The sequence below is a fragment of the Strigops habroptila genome, chromosome Z (assembly GCF_004027225.2).
Source record: "Strigops habroptila isolate Jane chromosome Z, bStrHab1.2.pri, whole genome shotgun sequence".
Lineage (NCBI taxonomy): Eukaryota > Metazoa > Chordata > Aves > Psittaciformes > Psittacidae > Strigops > Strigops habroptila.
The window spans coordinates 42,611,282-42,626,345 of NC_044302.2; the positions used below are offsets into that span (position 1 = coordinate 42,611,282).

Sequence of the window (15,064 nt, forward strand, 5' to 3'; positions counted from 1 at the left end):
TACTCTGCTTACGTTGAAGGCAAAGGGAGAATTGGTCAATTTTCTAGGCCTGTCTGACACCTGCAGATGCATGGACCTGTTTGTTCACTTCAAAGAACATGCGATTTCAATGAGTGTGGAAAAATACCTGAAAACTCTCTCAGCTCAGAAACAGTCTTTTCTCAGGAGGCTGGACTCCACTCTATCATGCAAGAACCAGAGCAACCTGATCAAGCTTTCAGGTTAGACCTGCTTTGAGGAGGTTGGGCTACACACCTCCAGAAATGTTTTTCAAATGCCATCCTTCTCCATTCTTGAACCTTTGTTGGCTCTGAAGAGTGAGCTCTGCACTTCAGACAAACTTAGTATCAAGACTAATGGAGGGCTGCTAGCAAATACAGGAAGTACTAAGACGTGTGTCTGATATTTACCATGAGATACATATTGTGAGTGCCACAGTATGTAGCACTATGCTACCTCAACCATTAGGAATTTGAGCAGATCTTTCCACTTATACCCAGCTGCCTGTGCTGAACCTAAGTCTCACAGGCATGGCCAAAATCCCTCCGCATTCAGCCAGGCAGCTGGAGATTTGTGAGGTGCTGTGCTGTAGCAGTACAGGGCAGCAGTTCTGTAGCACCGCACGTTGTTTGCAGGTTGGCCAGTTGCCCACTGAGAGCCTCACGACATCTCCTGACAGCAGACACGGGCAGAGCACTGACCTGCAGCACAACCTTTGTATCCTGGGGCACAACGGTGATGATACGGGAACCTCGCTCCACTTTGCGCAGGGTCTTGTTGTTGGGTGCAGCAGCACTGCTCAGGCCAGCCTGAAGGGCTGAAGACAGCATATTTATCAGCACACATGACACACTGCAGCATAGTACCCCAGTCAGGCTTTCCTATGTGGCCCAGCAAGATCGTACTGGACGCGCTGAGCCAACAATATGCCAGCGATCTTCAACGGTTCCAGAGAGGAAGAGGACCTCTTAGTCCTTAGTTCAGCTCTGCTGTACACAAAGTACACATCTCTCCTATATGTTCTCTATACCCTACTTTGTTATATAGGACATACAGGACATAGCAGGTATGTCCTCTATACAACAGAATCACAAAGCTCAACAGGTGAAAGGAGCACCGAAAGATGTAAGGGCCCAGTAAGTTGCCACCCTGCCTTTCTCAGGGTCCTCGTACCTTGTATAGCCAGATGCCACTAGAAACTCTCACTGCTGGGATCCCTTCTTTAGCACACACCTGCCAATACCACGCAGCCCTTTCTTTTTTTTATGGACTTGGATGAGAGGGAGAGAGTGTAGGGCTAAGCTGTTGAAAACAGTGAAGGGACAACAACTACAGGACAAATCCTGCTCCCTGGGAGGAACATGTGACATACAAAGTCAGTTCCCTGTGCTGCTTGCTCTCTAGTAGATTCTTGAAAGCAACTTTCTTCCTCCATCTCTTAAGCAGTTGTTCTGAGTGACCCAAATACAGCAGGCAGTAGGTTTGGATGTGAAAAATGGGGACTTCTTGTGGTTCCCAGACAATGGCCAGGAGCTGCCAGCAGTAGGCAGCCACAGCTGGCATTCACCTTTCAATGATATGTTCTTCAAGCAGAAGCATTGACAGGTGTGGGAGTTTGTAGTCACCAACAAAAACTCATTGTATGTTGCAAATGACGTGATGTTGGAAGCCACCTGTAGAAAAATGAAGTTTATGGCTATATGGAGTGGAACAGGAAAGCTGCCTTTGGCAGAGGGAAAGGGGATACAATGAGGAGCAAAAACATTGGTACCTCAGTATCATTAACAATAAACCGGCATCGATCTGTGAGGCCCAAGATCACCTCCTGTAAATAAAAAGGATGACAAGTATAAGCTATTTGTCACAACCTCCAGGGTTTAACAACACTGACTAGCCCTGAAGTACCTTATCGTTAGGTACTGAGTACCCCATGTGAATTACTTAGAGAAGCTGGACAGGAAGTCATGCAGCCTCTATATTAGTAGCACTTAAGTGTCTTTAAACACTTCCTGCTGGAAACCCCGCTTGCTCTACGCTGTACCAGAAATTGCACAGTAATAAAATAGAAGCAGAAACCTCACCAGATAATTTACGTTTTTTATTCAGCAGCATTTAGTTCAAAATATCAAAGGAAAAGCAGTAGTTCAGAGCAGAGCAAAGCAACTCCATACAGCATTCACCTGGATGCACACCGAACAAAAGAAACCCTGGAACTACCAGAAAAAGAGCTGCTCCTTAAGCTGTTGTAACTATCAAGAAACCATCTACAATAGGAAAGACCAGCAGAAGGAGAGATGCAGTAACTCAATGCAGCTGTATTTGCTAATAGTGTACGTTCAGACAAGACAGAACAAAATGCTGTTTTCAAAACAGCAGAGCAGTGACTGCTGGAAATTTTAAATCTGGAAATTCTCACTCTTCAATGACATTATTAATTTTATTCATAGAATATGGAGATTGGGTGTTAACTGCAAGACATCAGAAATGCTCTACAAGACAAGGAAAGATAGGCTCTCAGCTCTGTGTAAGGTCTTACGAAGAATGCTGTTAGAAAGTATTGGATGCTGGGCAGAGGACCATGGTGCACATTTGACACAAAGAAAACTGAATAGGGGATTTAGTCTGCTCACAGTCTTACTTACTTCACCACTGATCCTTGTGATACACGTCTGCATGCAAGGGCAGGGGAACTGAACAGAAGAGCCGCTGCTAGTCCTCCAGGGCTCAAGAATCGGAGTAGAAGCCTCTGAAGAGCACAGAAGATCACACTGTTTCTCAGGCAATTGAAGATTCAAACATTACAACCACATGGCATATATCTGAAGAAAACTAGAGCTGGGAATAAGCTACATTATCTGACAGAGAAGAGGAGTGCTCACACAAAAGTCTAGGACACAGCAGAGAAGAAGGTGGTAGCTTCTAGGGCCTTAGCAGCACCTTTTTCCTCTGTGGAACAAGAGAGAAGTGCCAATGATGTGGCAGTCGACACTTCTGAAATCACTAAACCAGTCATATTCTTCTCAAATCAAAGTCTGAACTAACATTCTCAACTACACTAACTGCTTTCTGACACAAATCACTAATTTTGGCCCATTTCTGGAGGCAGAGGGAGCATGAAAGGAAAGACCAAATACCAGCAAGAGTCACCTATGTCCCTGAAAGTCAAATCATCTCATTAAACCTCTTGAGAAATCTGAAATAACTACATATCGGACTAGGTACCCTAATAGGGCCCAGCTTACCCCAGAAGTACTTCAGGATCTGTCTATCAGCCAGCTGCAGAGCTACAGTTCTGGTCGCTGGGCTGCAGCACAGGCTGATCACTTCTCCATCTACAGGCACAGACAACCTGGAGGAAGACACAGAAGACACAGATCAGTCACAGGAGATATACTTAACACCTACATCCTGCACTTCTTGTGGTCCACTGAAGAATATACACCTCTGGCATGGACACATACTTTGTTCATGTAAGGATCTTCTGCAGTCTTTTCACACCTATGTCAGCTACCATCGGCATCACAGAGCATCAGCAACTCCAGTCAACAGGCATTTGCCTAACTGTGCTAGTCACTGTCTGCATACTTAAAGCACTCTGCAGAGCCCACACTTCTTTTGTTCTGCTCCACAGTTCATATGCAGATCAGTCTGTCTTTGCTGTGTGAGTTCTGCAGAAAGCAATTCACAGGATCCCTTTGGGAAACCCCAGGTGGCTTCCGTCTGTGATCTAGTTTTAGTTCAACTGACTCCACAAAGCCCAGCAGGTGAGGAGGAGGAAGACAGGAGTAACAAGGGCTACCAGTCCCTTTCCTGACCTTGCAAATGGTGAGCAAAGAGTAGAATGGAGGAGTTCAGTCCCTCCTCCCAGCCCGAGGGCCTTGAATTCATACAAAGGAACAGACCTATCCTGTACTGACACAGGCATGCTAGCATACACCCTCTTGTCAGGCTAGGTGTAGACATTAGGGCTATATGCAAGTGCTAACCAGCAGGCAGCTTCATAAGCTGTTTGACTCTCCTGCAGGAAGAGCCAAATTCCCCAACCCACAGCCTCCAGGCTGCATGTCTACTGAGAGACTAATTCCTTCTAGGCACTGCCCAGAGGCACTCTCAGACTTCACCCACAACTGACAGATCTCTAGTACCGTAAACTGAGGCGCTGCTCTTCAGCTTCAGTCTCGTGAGGCACTGCACTCAGATGGTGAAGGACAGACTGAGCAGCATGCTTGCCCTGACCAACCACCAGGAAGCTGTCATCTGGCAGCCAGGTGAGAAATCGGAGCCCCAGAGGATTCATCACTTCATTGCTGACACTGCTCACATCAACTCTGTCGCAAAATAAGAAAGACTGGGAAGCCAATATAATCTGATTTCAATAGGCCACTTCACTGCAGAGGTGAAGGTCTTTCTAGGCACAGCATGGCTGTTCAGACACAGCATGGCTAGGAGGGCTCCAGTGCACAAACACACAGTTGCCCAAAGCATGAACTCTGACACAGGCTATGCTGGAGATGGAAGGATGAGACACAGGGAACCCCACAATACTAAGAGCACCAGGCATAGGAAAGGTTACTTCAGTGCTGCCACTGACTGTCACTGCTCCCAGTAGACCAAGAGGATATCCACTTCTCAGGATAAAGTGCCTACTGCATTGCCCAATCCTTAGCAGTAGCTGCAGTCACAGTGTCAGCACAATGAAACCATGTTATCCGACCACCTCTTCAAAATCTTGAGACAAATGGTCAGAGCTGAGAACTCTAAAACATCTGGCCAGGTTCCACCCTTTTCTCCCCACTAAAGCTAGAGTTCTGTATTACCTGTAGGTTTTATCCAGGTATGGCGTTTCTACAGCTGCTTTAAATCCATTTCCACCCACAGCTCCAAACCTGACAGTGGGGTCACTCATTGTGCTCTGTCCTAGCAAACAGAACAAAGCAGAGTTTAAGAGATCCTGCAAACAAAGCCCCTTCCATCTTCATTCTTATCAAAAAGTAGATGCTACAGAAAACTGTTACAGAAAATACCATCCCTCCATGCACGGCCATCACCTAATCCTCATTAACACTTACCCTGAGGAACACAGTTACCTCATAATGTCACACGACAAAACTCAAGAGACAGCACCAACAGTGTCATGAATATTACACTGCATACAGGACTGCTTTGGTAAATGCTGGGTGCCTCAGATATACCTTAAGTAGCTATTCCCAGGCATGCCCAGTGCCAATCAGCAACATGCCATCATAACAGATGACACAAGATACTCCTTGCTGCACTTTACTCAAGCTGATGCTAGGCAGGCAGATATTACCAGCACAAGCACATAGCTAAGTGCTGAATACTTCCTTCTCACACAGCCAATGCACCACCAAATGGTCCTGTGTCACACAAAGTATTGGAGATGAAAGAACGAAGCTTGAACCCAAAGATTAACCAGATGCATCTCACTTCTTATTACTAAAGGCTTGAGTGACCATCACCCTACTAGTCCTCCAGGGTGATGCTCTCAGGGCCAGAAGGTTTTCTTTAACGAGACAGTGCAACATGTTCTCACCACATCTATACACAGAGATCTTGTTATCAGCATCCAGGACAGCCATGTCTCCACTATGTCTGGGATCTGTGTGGAATGCAACTTGATTAACTGCCTGTTGGAGCTGGAGCTCATAGGTACACATGGGTGGAGGCACCACAGCATGCTGGAATGCTGTGACAAGCACTTTATCTGTGGATGAGAAAAAAATAAGCCAACATGTAATCCAGCCCAAATGTCAGTGAGGCTCTTCTTAGGTTCTTTATTGCAAGTAGGAACAATGTTATTGGAAGTACAGTTGTAGTTAACTCCACTGAACTAACTCTGAAGCTTTTATCAATGTTAGTGAAATCACTCTCACTAACAGCTTTGTAGGAACAGCAGCTAACAGAAGAACTACCATAATCCCATCCAAAAGGCTATGCCACCTCTTTTGACTTTAAAGCAAGAAAGCAGCCCCATTGCTTACCTCCATCTATGACAGCCACATTTGCCACATGCTGGCTGTTCTCCCCTATCCCATGGTCTATGGTCCAATGCCAGTCATAGAAGAGGTAATGCCAACCCTGGCAGAGTACATGCAGTCTATACAGGTTTTCTCGGTCCCACAGCAGTGACACCAACCGATTCTCCTCCAAGTTACCAAAATGTAGACTTTGCTTCAGGTACCAGTGATAGTTCCCGGTGGTCCACAGCTGAACTATAGAAAAACAAATGGTTACTACAGACTGCTACTTGAGACCCATCTCAAACCCTCACCAACACCACTGCTCTTCAAGAGGTGAGTTAAGTGCAAAGAAAAGAATAGTTCTAGCCCATGTGTTGTGACATACGACACCCAGCACAAGAAAACTTAGCAATGGACTTCCTGCAAAAGAGCCAGTGCTAGAATTCTTTAGGTTCCCCCTGTGAGAAGGCAACCATGGCTTATGAAGGGCTCACACCTTTAGAATTCCATTAATGCCACTTACAGCAGCATGAATGCTTCAAGCTCAGGCTGAACTACCAGTTCTTCCTGCCCTGCATATGGGTCTCAAAGGTGTAGGTAAGCCTCCCCAGTGTCTCCTAACTTGCAGAGGAATACCAACTGCTAACCACATTTGCAGACAAGTGTGAAAGCCAGACCCTCTCAACAGTACTCTCACCGTAACTGTTTGGGTTGGAGCTGTCCACCTTCAGGTCTTCCAACCATATAGCCAGAATCGTAGAATCTGCATTCCAAAGCAGTTCATTAACCTGCAGAAACACACATGACTCTTACTAATATTCTTGCTTCTGTGTAGGGTGGGTATGCTCCCAATTGTTTTGCAAGACCATGAGTGGCTCCTTATGTTCAACAATGTAAGGTGCACAGTTATCTATACTAACTATATATATATACACACACACACACACACAAACTATATATACTAATAACTAATATAGTAACATAGCCCTCATATATTGCAAACCTTCCAATAAACTGGCTTCCAACTTGGAGCAAAGTATCCTGAAGCAGAACCATTCGCAGTGGTTCCACATAGCTGAAGAGTTGATACACCCACAAACATGACAGCAGCATTCTCTGTGCTTTCCTTGACACCGAGGAAGCATCTGCCAAAAGACCGCTCAGCCTCCAAAGGCAGAGCCTGAAGTAACACCAGAGCAGTAGCTTCTCACTTCTCTTATTTTGGATAAGTGAGTATTTTGCCTCACTTCTGCAATAGCTGACATCCTGAAGAGCGTTTTTGAAGCATTTGCCTGGTAGAAAGCATACAGGGGCCAGAAGCACCCCAGGGCTACAATCGCCCTGTACTTGTGCCTGTAATACAGGCCTGCAGAAGGCATTGCATCTTCTCCACAGGCTTCTTCATTGTTCTCTTTTGGGTCTCTTTTTCAAACAGGACTAGCACTAAGTGTTAAGTTAAAAACTTCCTCCTAGAATCTGGAAAAGATCTAATCCTCGTCTCCATTACGCTCTAACCAAACTAGCCCAGATACAGCACTTACTTTGACCTGCCCCTTCTGGAATGGGAGGGTGAACTCCCCATGAAGAAGTCCATTCTTCTCCAAGAAAACCACATCATGTCTGTTGGGTTTTTCTTGTGTGGACGCTATCAGGTTTCCAGAGGGCCTTAAAAAAGAGCCACATGAAAAGTGGTTGTTCACATAATCATTTTAATGTCATTTTAAACACCAATCATCTCATACTTTCTCCAGACATGAAGAAAAGGACAGCAAAGGATGTGTTTTCCTCAGTACTTTTTAGACAAAGCCATAGGTCCAGCAGAGATATTTTCCCAGGCTCATGACATCCTCAAGTAAGCAAGCAAATGTCAGCATTGGCAAACGGAGCTATTTACACAGTTGAGTCCAAAAACACTTGACATTGAGACTGTGCAGAGAATCTCTCTCTTCTTCCCACAAGTAATTCAAGTATTAGACTTTTCAGAGTTTTAAGGACTACTCTTCCTCATGCTGGATCAGAAGGAAGCTTTCTTCAAATTTTGGGAAAATAGACAGGAGAAATGAAATTTGTGATCAAAGGCTGTGACCAGGGACTAAAAAGCAACACTGCTGTCAGCATGCAGATTCTTTTACTACTCACTTCCAGGACAGTGCTTGTTCTAATCCTGAGACAGGTTCACTTGTTGACTGCAGCACAAGTTCTCTGTTCCACACTCTGACCTTCCGAGCACCTACAGGTTGAGAGAACAATGAGGTGAAAAAATCACTGGGAAGAGACTTTTCTAGTTTTATTAGAGTAGGAGAGCAAATTTTGATGCACATGAAGAAACAGAAGATTTCTCTTGTACACCTTAAGGGGTGAGAACTTACTTTGTCTCAGTCAGCTCTCCCATAATAACTGAGTGACCTTAAAGGAACTGAAAAGGAATTTCGTCTGATATAGCTCAGTCATACCCATTTCCCTCTCCAATTTTCACCACGGAAATGTTGAAAGTCTTGCTATAAATGCAAATATATATATATATATGTATTTATATATAAATATATTCTCCCTAACCTGAAGTACCAAAAGCAAAAACCCAAACTAGTGGAAAAGCAGTGTAATTTGGTACAGTTCAATATGTTGAGTGATACATTTAAACTGCTCGGTAACAGTTATCATAGAAGACATCAATTACAAGAAATGTAAGAGTGTAACGTAAGAAATGTACTCAGTAGGGCAAAACCTAGGGAGAAGTATTCCTAGCATTTAAACAGAAGTGTGCAAGGCCAAACTGCTAGTATGATGGACAGTAGGTATGGCAACCCAAACAGATCGATCCATTTGGCACTGCGAGCCTAGAGATTGCTTAAGAGCTTGAGTGGTGATTTAACGCCGGTGAAAGAAGTAATTCAGATAATAACTACTCAGTAGCAACCTCTTCTGGCTTCTCACTGGACTGAAAATGAAACTGCAAATAAAGTGTTCAAAAGATCATGTCTATAAAATGCCTCTGAGAACACCAAAGAAAAACAGAGAAAAGAGCAAATAATTATCTCAATTCACCCTTGCTTTATGTGGCCAAGAGACCATGAACACCACCTAGTTACATGTTTGTATTTCAAAGATGTCTGGTCCCATACCTGTCTCTGGACACACAGCACTCACTGCAACAAACTGCCCATCTCCCCTCCATGTCACCCGAGGCCTGCCATCATCCCAGGCTGAAGCAAGTGATACTTCCTGAAGTCACACAAAAGAAAGTTGTATGAAAGCTTGGGAAGGCAACTGCTGTCTTTGTCTAAACAGACTGCATTGCTAAGCCAGCTCTTTCAACAGCTTTGGCATGAAATCAAATAATCAAAAAATCTTAAGGCTGCAAAGTTAAAAATTCATTACTCAGATGTTATTAAAATTGTTACTAAAACTGTCCGTAAATTCAATCTGCTCCTCCTGCAAGTGCATATGACTGTCTATTCACATGACCACACACTATCCTCCCCCTCCACCTCAGACCAGCTGTGCATAAGCTGGACACGAGGGTAAATCAGGGATTGTTCATGACTGATGCCTGGAGTCACAACCCCTTGGAAGGAGGAAGGTGAGAAAGGCATGCCATCCAGGCAGTCTGTATGGCAGGCACAAGCTGGGATGAGTAGCATTCTCTGAGGCAAACAGGTTCTTCACAGAACAATACAAGGAAAAAACAAAATCTCAACAGAATACGCATAAAGACACAGTTGTTCAAAGGCTTAACTTTGTCAAATTAAGCACATTTTCCCAGATCCAGCCAAGCCTCGTCCTGTCCCTCCTAACAGTAAAAGATAGAAAAGACCACATTTCATGTCTGCACTCTGGCCTGCCAAGTTTCAGCAGTTTTTAGTTTTGAAACTTAAACACAGGAAGAAAAGTCCAGCAGTGGAGAGCTTTTTCCACCACACAGAAAGTAGAGAAAACAAGACCCAAACAAGGAAGTGTTAGACAAAGAACCAAAAAGCTAAAATATGAAGGAAGACGGAGGTGCCTCACATGACTGCTGATGCTCAGTAGCCCAAAACCTTATACTCTTGCCTTCTGGGATCTCGAACTACTGTTACTTCTGCTCCTTTCAGTCAAATTGCATGCTATTTGTCTTGGTCATACGAATGTTACTATATAGCATATATTAAACAAAACCTGTCATGCTGATTTAAGGGCAACTTTATAGCTGCAAGCCCTAGTACTTGTAAATCTTCTTTCTTTGAGCTCTGTATGAACAGTACTAAATACTCCCAGATGCTGCCTGAAATTAGGAGGATAAAAATGCTAGATTTCAGATACCAACAGAAACAGAAGCAGCCTACAAAGGCAACTACCAGAAAGGCAGTGGCAAAGTGGCACCGCAGGAATAACAGAAACTCTCTCTATACATGTTTCCCCAGAGACAACATAGGCCTAACATAAGAGAACTAGCACAATACCGTCTGTTTGCGATGTGCTGCCTGTTTTCCCTCTGATCCATGGAACTGCGTCTCCTTTTTACCCCAGCCAAGAGCTACCAACTTTCCTGAAAAAGAAATAATGATTGTAGCAGAAGATTTTACAGCACTACCCTGCACAGTGTGGTAAATGCAACCACAGCTCCAAGCCACTCACATCTTCCATCCAGGTTTAATTCTAAAAATCTGCAGGAAATGCACATAGCCCAGAAAGCCCTCTAGTACAAGAAGACACTTGAATGTACACTGACAGGCAAAGTACTGGTGTTCCCCTTCAGCTGCCCAGCAGCATTAGTCTAAAATGTCTCCTTGGGCCCAGTAAGCACTCAGCTCATTTCTTTACTTTCTACGTGCTCACCACACACCAATGACATCAGTTTGAACAACTTCATTTCAGTGCACCTCTCACCTTCCCCAAACTCTTCTTGGTGGATTTGCTTCTCAGTAATTGGTTCAAAATCCCTTGTCATCATGATGAGTGTTTGCTGACCTGCAGGGTAGAATACAGTTTGGCAATGGTATCTCCAGCAAATAAAAACTTAATGTTCTCGTGTGTTGTCCTACTGTTCTATCATGGACTTGAACATAGAAACATTTCTAATGGCAATATGATACTAAAGTGAAGTATCCTTCAAACCACAAAATCACAAACTGGAACAGAACACCACTTTCAAGGCTCTCTCTTCAAAAACATTCTTCCTGGCCTAACCTTAAAATGTTCTTTTCCCCTTCAAAGTACCCGGCACTCTTAAACGTTTTCCCTTGAGATATGAAGAACAAGGTGATTGGTAACAGTCAGCATGGATTTATGAAGGGGAAGTCATACCTGACTGTCCTGATGGCCTTCTACAATGAGATGACTAACTTATGGATATGAGAAGACCAGTGGATGTCATTTATCTTGACTCTAGTAAGGCTTTTGACACCGTGTCCCATAACATCACCATAGACAAACTCATGAAGGACAGGGTAGATAAAAGGAGAGTGAGTTGGACTGAAAACCAGCTGAACTGCCAAGCTCAAAAGCTTGGTATTACTGGCAGAAAGTCCAGCTTGAGGTCAGTCACCAGTGACGTGCCCCTGGACACTAGGGCCAATTGTTTAACACCTTTTAAGGATGTGGAGAATGGGACCTTCAGCAAGTTTGCACAGAACTGGGAGGAGGAGCAGATACACCAGAAGGTTGTGCTGCTCTCCACAGGGGCTTCGTCACGTAGTCAATATGGGCTGTCAAGGACCTCATAAGCACACCTGCATCTGGAATAAAATCATCTCATGCACTAGGACAGACTTGGAAGCCAAGCAGCTGGAGAGCAGCTTGGCATAAAAATGACCTGTGTTTCCTGGGGAATACTAAGCTGAGCATGAGCCAGCAGCATGTCCCTGCTGCATAGGTGGCCAACAGCATCCTGAGCTGCATCAGCAGTGTTGCCAGCAGGTTGAGGGAGGTGATCCTTCTCCTTTACTCAGTGCTGGCGAGACTCGTGTAATGCTGGTTCCCGTTTTGGGCCCCCCAGTACAAGACAGACAAAGACATACTGGAGTGAGTCCAGCAAAGGGTCATGCACATGATTAAGGGCTTGGAGAACCTGTCACATGAGGGGAGGCTGACAGAAGGCAGGCTCATGGCGAATCTCATCAGTGTGTATGACCATCTTATGTGGGAGGTTGGGTACAGTAAAGATGACACAGCCAGACTGTGGTGCTGAGTGACAGCACAAGAGGCAATGAGCACAAACTAAACCACAGCAAATTCCACTAAAAGAAAACAATTTTTTACTGTGAGGGCAGTCACAGACAAGAACGGGATGCCCACAGAGGTTGTGGGGTCTACATCCTTGGAGATATCCAAAACCTGACTGGGCACAGTTCCCAGCAACTTGCTCCAGGTAACTGGCGTTGTGCAAGGTGGGTAGAACAGGTGATCTCCAGAGTTCCCTTTCAACCTCAAGCATCCTGTGATTCTGTTTTTCTTGAGGCTAACTTTACTTTCTGGGTGAGACACACCTGTAGCTGAGTTAAGCCTGTGACATATATATTTCCTACTAAAGAACAAACAGTTTCTGTTACTAAGAAATCAAATAGGGATATAAAGCAAGAGTCTTCACAATTTAGAGGCAAGATCACATACATTTCCCTGGAAGATGTGAAAGACTAATTACTGTTCTATAACACTCAGCTTTTTGGGCCTGAACAGCTTCTGCTTTTATCACCAAAGCACCTCATGGACCATGAGGTGAAATCTCCTATGTTGGATCAGGTAGGTTTTTTTAATCTCTTTAAGTTTTAGTTCTAAGTTCACAACTTTGTATTTTGCTTCTTCTATCTTAAACTTAACTGTGATTCTGTGATTTTGGCCACAGTGAGTTTCACTGCTCAAGGTGGAAATCTTACAGACTGTTGCTGATACCTGTTACTAACAAAACAAGCTCTTGGTCAGGACTCCAGCTCATGGTGCTCAGGCCGCTGTCCACACTTCCAACACATTCCACCTGCAAGAACAAAGTAAGATCACAGAAATGCAGAAACACCAGCGCAGCACCATCCCAGCACAAAAGCAATCAGTCACCAAGACAGTGAAATCCTTTCCTACTTAGGAAAGTCACAAGCCTTACTTCGCCCTTTCTGTTGAATGAAACAAAATAAACATTTCAAACCAAAGACGGTTCCAGAATGCTTATGTATGACAGCCCACATCATCTAGAGATTAGCATTTTCCACCATAGATAGTTTTAATAAGTGCTTTATTCTGCAACTTTCAGTCTTAAGTCAGCCTGATTAGTTAATACTAATATTGCCTGATCAGGTCTGTAGTTACATTGATAAACATACTGAAGTCACAAAACACAGCCATAACGGTTCTTACCTTAAGAATTTCAACATGCAGCTAATGGGCACTATATCCATTAATACTTTGATCAGCTTGTGCATGCTGAACTTGGCAATAACTTCAAAGTTTATGAAAAACTGGGCCAGTTCTACTGGGCCATCACAAGTGCTAAGCAATAGCAGTGGGCAGGGAACTTCTGTCATGCACTGTTATCCTGATTTGCAAAAGGCATAGAACAGAATGATTGTGACAAACAGCAAGAGGAGGCCATTCACGGAATTAAGCTTGGGTGTCACAATCTTTCCAGGTAAACAAAGTGGGACTGGGCACTGGTGGGCAGAGTAACCATCACCCACACGCAAAAGGTTTCTGAACAACCAGAGTAAACTGCAGGGCTTCTTTCTTGGTGCCCAGACTACACCAAAAGAGCACAACTTTAAAATTGAGAAAGTGAACCAAAAAGCCTTGAAATAAAGGATGTGAAATTAAACCTCTGACCCATGTATCAGTGCAAGAAGTCTCAGGTATCACATTTTTTGTTAATCTCTATTTCCTTACGCCATGTTTGAAGTTGCAATATGGGACACATTTTTCATCTACAATTGATTGTGAATTTAAGTGGTATCTGCAAATCAAACCCAAATAAGAACCAAAAGAGGGGAGCTGCAAATAACCACAATCTGACAGCTAGCCCAGACAGACCACTGTCATCTCATGCCTACCTACACCTGCACTGTTGAGCTGGTGCTGCAGGAGCTGATACAGATTACAGAGGCTGCTGCTGTGGTGTTTGCCTTGCTGAAGATCATACAAATCTGACACCAAGGAAGGAACAGAAAGCAAATATCTCAGTTCCTGCCGTATTTACTCAGCTAAGATATTCCGGTTTCCCTTTAGCGTTTTCTAGGGCTTCAAGTCACAGTGCATAACACTTTCTCCTCTCTTCAGTTAAGTCATGTCAGCACGATGTTCTGCATTGATTGATAATAATAAAAGGTAGCTACACAGTGAGTTATGAATGAATTACCTTACTCTGTACCTAGTCTCAGCAATATCCTACTTCTCCAAGACCGCCAAGAGCTCCCTGAGCAAACATAAAGGACTATGGCTGTCAACAAGCAAGGCACTGCTTCAATTCTGCTTCTTTGATGGAGTCTATATTCTGACATTACTTCTGCTCAAGGCTCCCACAAATATCAGCTCATCTGCCCAGAAAAGGGAGAACAGCCACAGCAACATGCAATAAACATACAACTGCCCCCTGAAGAAATTAAAACAGTGTCATCTTTTCCTTTGAAATCCCTCAGTATTGCTGTGTCCCTCCTGTCATTTTACCTGCTTCGTACTGAGATTGCACAGTAGGATATCTCCAGCTGCTGTAGCAACACACGCACACTCCTGCTCTGGAAGATCTTCAATACCCACGATGCAGCCACTTCCATCCTCAGGCATGAAACCCTCTACGGTTAAGTCAACTTCTCTTGTCACCTTGAAGTAGGGAGAGCAATGACTTATTAATTACACATCACCTCACCGAGACTTTGGCAAAAGTGAGAGAGTAATGTCCACAGGTATATTTCCTCCTACTGTAATTACAGAGAGTCTTACACCGCAGAAGTATGCAAATGGCAGGAGGAAACAGGCAACGTGCAAGTACTTATCTTCACCAATCTATGGATAACCGTGAAGGTCCTCTTCTGTTAAAAGCGCTAGACAGACAACGAGAAAGCTCACATAGGGGGGCAAACGTGGCAATAGTACAACTTCCAATTCGCTGCTCATTCTCTCTCTCCTCC

At 44.2% G+C, this 15,064-nt stretch overlaps 1 protein-coding gene across 6 annotated transcripts in view; it reads right to left on the reverse strand.

Annotated features, from left to right (window-relative positions):
- Positions 1-15,064, reverse strand: part of ELP1 (elongator complex protein 1) — a 30,738-nt gene that overhangs the window by 14,576 nt on the left and 1,098 nt on the right. For 4 of the 6 annotated variants that reach the window (XM_030471347.1, XM_030471351.1, XM_030471348.1 and 1 more), the window contains exons 2-18: positions 14,604-14,756; positions 12,849-12,930; positions 10,848-10,928; positions 10,421-10,506; positions 9,104-9,203; positions 8,121-8,211; positions 7,523-7,646; positions 6,679-6,769; positions 6,003-6,233; positions 5,555-5,725; positions 4,818-4,917; positions 4,146-4,328; positions 3,243-3,349; positions 2,643-2,746; positions 1,772-1,825; positions 1,568-1,673; positions 702-817 (exon numbers count right to left, since the gene is read on the reverse strand). In XM_030471347.1, coding sequence (XP_030327207.1) covers positions 702-817; positions 1,568-1,673; positions 1,772-1,825; positions 2,643-2,746; positions 3,243-3,349; positions 4,146-4,328; positions 4,818-4,917; positions 5,555-5,725; positions 6,003-6,233; positions 6,679-6,769; positions 7,523-7,646; positions 8,121-8,211; positions 9,104-9,203; positions 10,421-10,506; positions 10,848-10,928; positions 12,849-12,930; positions 14,604-14,756 — 1,980 coding nt within the window. The remainder of the gene's footprint in view (positions 1-701; positions 818-1,567; positions 1,674-1,771; positions 1,826-2,642; positions 2,747-3,242; positions 3,350-4,145; positions 4,329-4,817; positions 4,918-5,554; positions 5,726-6,002; positions 6,234-6,678; positions 6,770-7,522; positions 7,647-8,120; positions 8,212-9,103; positions 9,204-10,420; positions 10,507-10,847; positions 10,929-12,848; positions 12,931-14,603; positions 14,757-15,064) is intronic. The other 2 variants (XM_030471349.1, XM_030471352.1) reach the window with 2 other exon arrangements.